We start from the raw sequence: 6,512 nt of genomic DNA on the forward strand, positions 1-6,512 counted from the left end.
ATACATGGCATCATAAATCAGTGCGGGTAATGATTTATCACATAACTCGCAAGAGACTGATAAGGTTTTAGGTCAGCCAAAATAAATGTCTCTAAACTTTATATGTATACAATTAAATAAACACATTTATATGAAAAAATAGTTACCCTCTGAAAAAACCACTGTGATGAAACAAAACTAAAGCATCATTTAAAAAAAACTAAAAATATAATCAGGGACAGGGCAGTGTGCTTTTGGAGTAGCAGACTGTGATCTTATATCCCACACACACACACATAATTACACATGCCTTTATCACACTCCTCAAAATTGGTCTCCTTCAACATACACACGTGTCCTTGTTTGTAGTAATCGCAGACCTAGTCACATGGTGGTGAACAGTTCAAGAGCAGATTGCTTTTCGGGCAACCCGATGAGTATGGGAGATGACGTCATTGGACCACTTCAAAATAGTGTAATATAGCCATTATGTGCTGGGGCATGAACACATAACCAGTGTAGACGGCCATCGCTGCCACTGTGATCAGGAGAGAATCTGGTATTCTTATTAAGGAAACTATTTTTGCAGAAGGAAAACATGACTGATGTTACATTTGTTAATAGATGTTTGGTATTTAGCACAATTTTTTCCCAATTACACACACTAGAGGTTATGGTAGAGTATTGCTTTAAAATGGAGCACTGAAAAAAATTGCTTTGAACGCTTACAAAATGATACCTAATTTTTCATATGACCCATTGGGCTTTATAAATACACAGGCACAATTGAATGAAATATAAATGCTTCTGGTATTAAATTGCATTTTAAAGGTTGATAAACAATTTCAGTCAAGTCTGTTCAATTTCTTGACAAGTAATAGACCATTTAATGGAATTATAATAAACTACTAATAAAAATGTATTTATTGTTATAAATACTGTCTGTGTTAAGCATTAATTATTTACTGGCTGTAAATTCAAATATAGGACATTTTTTTTAACATTCTTAGTTCTTACAATATACAATACCAGTCAAAAGTTTGGAAACGTTATTATTTTTAATGTTTTTGAAAAAAGACTCTTTGCTCATCAACATCAAAGCATTTACTTGATCATAAAATACAGAAGAAGAAAAAAACGTAATACTGTGAAATATTAATTTAATTTAAAAAAATGGTTTTCTATATTAAAATGTAATTGATCTCTGTGATGTCAAAGCTGAATTTTCAGCTTCATGAACTTACTCCAATCTTCAGTGTCACATGATCCTTTAGAAATAATTCTAATATGCTAATATGATACACGGCTATTATCAATGTTGGAAACAGTTGTGCTAATGATGGTGAAGTCTAACTATTTATTGCAAGAAATAAAATATTAGCGATGAGCAAACAACACTAACACGACGAATCCTCACGCGACCACGTGATGTTTTCATTTTTTAAAATGTTTTCATTTTCATTGCCGAAAATCTGTAACTTGGCAAGTAAAACTGGTTACAATCAGGTTTAAGTTCCTAGAATCGTCTTCCTGAAAATCAGGTCATGAATCATGATGTGTCGGTTATTTTCATTTTAAAACACGTCACACCCACGAGGACTACGTTACTTCACCAGTTCATAACTTGTAGGTTTGAGAGGTCAGATGAATTTAATTGAAACGTTAGTCAATGTTGGTTGGTAATGAATCAGTTGAAAATACATAAAATATTTTTATACTATATACAATATATATAAATATATATATATATATATATATATATATATATATATATATATATATATATATATATATGTGTGTGTGTGTGTCTTTGGTATTAATGAATCGTACGACACAGGTAAGTAAACGATATATTTGTATATAATATAAAAACATATCTTTACCTGAACTTATTAATGAATCGTAAGACAGGTAACGTTAAGTAAACGACACACTTGAATAGTAAGGAAACAACCTGATAAGTTACCTTGCGTGGAAGAAAGAACTCTCCTTAAATATTGTCCCATACACTCATAAAACTCTGTATTTTATGAAAAAAGGATACTGAAGATAGTTCTCTCCCAAGGCTCCAACATATACAGAGCTGTTACAAGCAAATATTGGTAATAAAACCACGATAATTGTTTCCAGGCATCTCCTAACGCCATGTTGCGTCCAGTGGTCCCACCGCTCCCTTCCGGTACAGATCGAAAAAAATAAAAGCCGTGTGCTGAAAAAAAATTAAGACTATCAAAATAAAAGTCCCACACGCACATAAAACTGAGCGTGATGACGCGCAGCCGTGATTTTTTATATATACATATCTGCATATATAAAAGATGCCGTCATATTTTTAAGAAGGCATAATTTAAAGTATCTGTTTAATTTGAATCCCACGCCCTCTACCGAGTATACAAATACAATTTAATAAAAGGGGGGAATAGAACAACTTTTATGGAAATGTGAAATGCAATTTACATAAAGTGTTAACATTTTACAGCATATAAATCAAATAAAAACCCTATAAATTAAAACCCCCTTCTAACCACATTCTTTACCCGCACAAAAACTTTTATATCTTTAGATGCGCCAGTTGATGCGCTACATCAAACCAAGCAAAGCCTGTGGTTTGGGATATCCAGTCCAGTAAATGTCCTTAGCAGTAACTTGCTAGGATGTTAAAGAAATGATACACCTCATCTTTATCATACACAGCCACTTCAGTGGAGCATTCTGTGCACTTGACCGGGTGATACATCTCTTCTTCATCCATTCCCGCCAGACGTGCGTCAGTCAGACCAGAGTCGCACTCCATTTCAGCCTCTGCTGGTGCGGACGTGGACTCCTGGCGAGCTTTCTTCCTGTGCCGCTTCTGCTTTCTATTATTGGTGGTTTTATAGCGCAGCACTTCCTCTTTGTCCACAGTGCAGTTCATCACAAACATTGCTCTGTACTGTGTCCGATATTTCTCATGTCTGCGGGTTGAAAAATGTTTTATTGATTCTTCAGTGATTAGTTATGAAATACCCTTCGCAGTGCAAAATGAAATCAGAGAGGCCGTACCTCTGACAGTCCAGACAGAGGGTGGTCATACAGGCGGGACAGTTGAGGACGGCGTCACTGCTTGGATGAGCCTGGGCTTTGTTTTTTCTGTTTGCTGACGGAGGTAACCGTCTCTGATGTCTGTATCTGTATCAAAAATGCAAATAAGCTCTGAACATCACAACCATTTGTCATAATTTTTTTAGCGAGTCAAACTTACGATTTTCTTTTTGCATCCACCCAAGCCTGGTCCCGATCATCCTCATCTGGGTCGTATAACAGCTCATCATTTGTTTGTACAGAGCGCTGCTTCCTCCTCCGACCCTGAGAGCTGCCTGATACAGGAGACCATATTCCATATTAACAACTGCTTATTTTCTTACCTTTATTTAAGAAATCCAAGCAGCATAAACAAAAAAAAATCAAGCAGCATAAATGGAATCCCTCGCCCCAATATAAAATGTAATGCTTTTGAGTTATAGGATTTTTTGTAATACAGCCGTCATAATTATTCAACCCCTATTAAACGCTGTTGTTTTTAAGTCACTTATTTGTATGGTATGGTTCAGTACAAGCATGGCCTTCATGTTAGACATCTTTGGCGTGTGCAATTTATGACCAAGAATAACATAACATAAAAGGGTGACTTGAATATGCTAAAACTAATTTGGGTAGACGTATGGAGTATGGAGTGATGTGACCAAACTGGAACTTTCTGGACCAATGAATAAGCGGTATGTCTGATGCAAAAAAAAAAAAAAAAAAGAAAAGAAAGCCAAAGCTTCTGAGCAGAAGAACGGTCACACACAAGGTTGTTATGGGGGTGCTTCACTGTTGCAGGAAGTGGAAATCTTGACTGTACGAAGGACATGCACACACAAAAGCTTGAGAATCAATGGACTTTTCTGCAGGACAGCCATCACAAAGTATACATCCAAATCTACTGAAGCTTAGATCAGTCATATGTTCTTGAGTGGCCTGTACAGTCTTCAGATTTTAATCGCACTGATAATATTTGGTGGAATTTGAAGAGAGCAGTGGTAACGTGAAAACCAAAGATTATTAGTGACCTGAAAGCTTTTAAGCGAGGAATGGGCCAAGATTAGAAGAGAGGTGACAGAAAGGCACTTACTTGTGTGTAAGTGTGTGTGTGTGTGTATATATATATATATATATAAACATAGTTTTGTACATGAATGTTCAAAAACAATAAGATTTTTTTTCCATTTTTAATCAACTTTATGTTCTCAAAATCCCCCAAATGTGTATTAATAAACTTTCTATTATAGTTTACTGATGCCTTTGTTGAACTGTTTTCATAAAATTTTGTTCTCAGCAGCAAAACTGCTTGCAGGTCAAGGGGGTTGAATAATTTTGATTGCAACTATATATATACACACACAAACACACACACACACACACAAAAAATCATTACTTAAAAAGTACTTGAAAAATACCCCCCAAAATAAAAGCATATGATAACAAATTAAACCTAAGTGGATTAAGCTATATGTAATTTAAAGAGTTTTAAGGCATTCGTCTTTTTCAACTGCTTTAAGGATTTAAATAAATTTTTATAAAACCTATAAATCAAAATCACAATTACACATACATTAAAAAAACTTTTGCTGATAATTTCAGTAGCACCTCAATGCAGAACATGAGATCCACGGGGAGGAGTCGGATCACGATCCAAGGGGTGGAGATGGGTAGGATTAGGGTTGGGTTTAGGGATTAGGGGTGGGTTTAGAGATCAGGGGGCGGAGTTGGTTAGGTTTAGGTGTATGTAAGGTGGGAGGAGTTGGATCTGGATCCGACTCCTCCCCATGGATTTCATGTTCCGCAGTGAGGACCATCTCGATAATTTACTCACCCCCATGTCATCCAAGATGTCCATGTCATTCTTTCTTCAGTCGAAAAGAAATTAAGGTTTTTGATGAAAACATACCAGGATTTTTTTCCATATAATGCACTTTACTGGTAACCGAACGGTTCAAGGTCCAAAAGACATTTTCACTGCAAACTGTTCAAAGGGCTTTAAACGATTCCAGACGATGAATAAGGGTCTTATCAAGCGAAACAATCGCTCATTAAAAAATAAAAAATAAAGTTAAAGTTTTATAAGCTCAAATGGTCGCCTTGCTCTGTTCTGTGATGCGCGTTCGTGACTATCCTGTTTGAACTCGTTTATCAAAATGAACAAATCTTTTTTCGTGTCATTTGGTTCATTCAACAAACAAAATGAACAAATTGACTAAGGAAAAGATTCCTTTATTTTAAAGCCCTTTGAACAGTTTGCAATTTGCACTGAAACTATCTTTTGGACCTTGAACCGTTTCTTGGTGCCCAGTGAAGTCCATTTTATGGAGGAAAATCCTGGAACGTTTTCATCAATAACCTTAATTTCTTTTCGACTGAAGAAAGAAAGACATTGACATCTTGGATGACATGGGGGTGAGGAAATGATCAGCAAAAGTTTTTTTAAGAGTGAGCTACTCCTTTAATATTAACTGTTTTGAAGTGAACGTCCTTTGTTTTATGCAACAAAAGAAATGAAACAAAAAAATAAACCATTAAAAATGTATTTTTAAGAGGAAGAGGAAAATATTATTTTGTAATTATTATTAGTGATCTGAAAACACTATTCTTTTTGCTTTTTGAATAATTACCAGCTTTGTCATCATCATCCGAGTCCGAGTCAAAGTAAATGCTGTCATACTCCTGGTTCGGTTGTTTGTTTGCTGTGGAAGAGTTGTCACTGGTCCCAGATGTTTGACCTGCAACTTAAATATTAAATCAAAATTTATTTGAGGTTATTTACAGTTGTAATTGTTATATTTAAAGAGCAACATGCATGCGTGTTTATGACACCTTGAGTTGCAGATGCTGTCCAGCTGCCCTCCAGGCTCTTCATGGTGCTGCTGAGCTCTGCCTCCATCTCCTTCTCAAACTCATCTCCACTGGAGGACTCGCTCTCCCCCGTCAGATACTCTCTGATCAGCTTCTTCTTCTGATCCGGAGTCCCGTTGAGGAGAATATCCAGCTCATCCTCTGAACTGAGAAAAACAAGCAGAAAACAATGATCTGCCTGTCTCTCAGTCTGATCGCCATCTTCTATCAAGAGCTCTTCATAGAGCAACGTTAACGTTATATATAATCTAACGTTAGTTGATGTCGTTCACATTTGTTTGTTTACATGTGAAACGTTACACACACGAGATATTCAAATTAATGTTTTCTGTTACGTACCTGCTTTGGGCTCCTTCCTCGTCACTTGGCTCTTCAATCTCATATGAATCATAATCATCTTTTCGATTCATTTTTCCGAGTAAAAAACAGCGCAAATAAAACGTGTTTTTGATTTTCTCATATGACTTTACAAACACAGGAAAGCGAGTTATAGACTATTTCCGGGTCACGCTTTTTACTTTCAAAATAAAGCTGTCAAAATAAAAGCCATTCAAATAAACAACTATTTCTTTATAATTATTTAAATATATCCGATTAGTATT

The 6,512-nt window shown here is 35.7% G+C and overlaps 2 protein-coding genes across 3 annotated transcripts; both read right to left on the reverse strand.

Moving 5' to 3' along the window:
* Positions 1 to 201: 201 nt before the first annotated feature.
* Positions 202 to 2,155, reverse strand: sptssa (serine palmitoyltransferase, small subunit A). Its single transcript, XM_089120163.1, has 2 exons — positions 2,024 to 2,155; positions 202 to 535 (listed from the first exon to the last, which is right to left on the reverse strand). Exons 1-2 carry the CDS (start codon positions 2,124 to 2,126, stop codon positions 432 to 434), a joined length of 207 nt encoding a protein of 68 aa, XP_088976289.1. The 5' UTR covers positions 2,127 to 2,155; the 3' UTR covers positions 202 to 431.
* Positions 2,156 to 2,363: 208 nt separating this feature from the next.
* eapp (e2f associated phosphoprotein) lies at positions 2,364 to 6,412 on the reverse strand. Of its 2 annotated transcripts, none has more exons than XM_039674048.2 (6): positions 6,250 to 6,412; positions 5,872 to 6,056; positions 5,670 to 5,777; positions 3,221 to 3,335; positions 3,022 to 3,147; positions 2,364 to 2,933 (listed from the first exon to the last, which is right to left on the reverse strand). In XM_039674048.2, the coding sequence occupies exons 1-6, from the start codon at positions 6,318 to 6,320 to the stop codon at positions 2,615 to 2,617; spliced, it is 924 nt and encodes a 307-aa protein (XP_039529982.2). In that variant the 5' UTR covers positions 6,321 to 6,412; the 3' UTR covers positions 2,364 to 2,614. The 2 variants fall into 2 exon arrangements, with proteins under 2 accessions (XP_039529982.2, XP_088976288.1); XM_089120162.1 differs by having other exon boundaries at positions 5,670 to 5,783.
* Positions 6,413 to 6,512: the final 100 nt, after the last annotated feature.

Source organism: Pimephales promelas, chromosome 15 (genome assembly GCF_988280905.1).
Source record: "Pimephales promelas chromosome 15, fPimPro1.hap1.1, whole genome shotgun sequence".
Classification (NCBI taxonomy): domain Eukaryota; kingdom Metazoa; phylum Chordata; class Actinopteri; order Cypriniformes; family Leuciscidae; genus Pimephales; species Pimephales promelas.

Coding starts and splice junctions, on each gene's coding strand:
- eapp (XM_089120162.1), bottom strand. CDS start 6,320: ATGAATCGAAAAGATGATTATGATTCATATGAGATTGAAGAGCCAAGT. Junction 5,784..5,871: donor GACAGCATCTGCAACTCAAG/GTGTCATAAACA, acceptor TTAATATTTAAG/TTGCAGGTCAAACATCTGGG. Junction 3,336..5,669: donor GGATGATGATGACAAAGCTG/GTAATTATTCAA, acceptor CTCCTGTATCAG/GCAGCTCTCAGGGTCGGAGG.
- sptssa (XM_089120163.1), bottom strand. CDS start 2,126: ATGGCGTTAGGAGATGCCTGGAAACAATTATCGTGGTTTTATTACCAA. Junction 536..2,023: donor TTGGGAGAGAACTATCTTCA/GTATCCTTTTTT, acceptor TAAGAATACCAG/ATTCTCTCCTGATCACAGTG.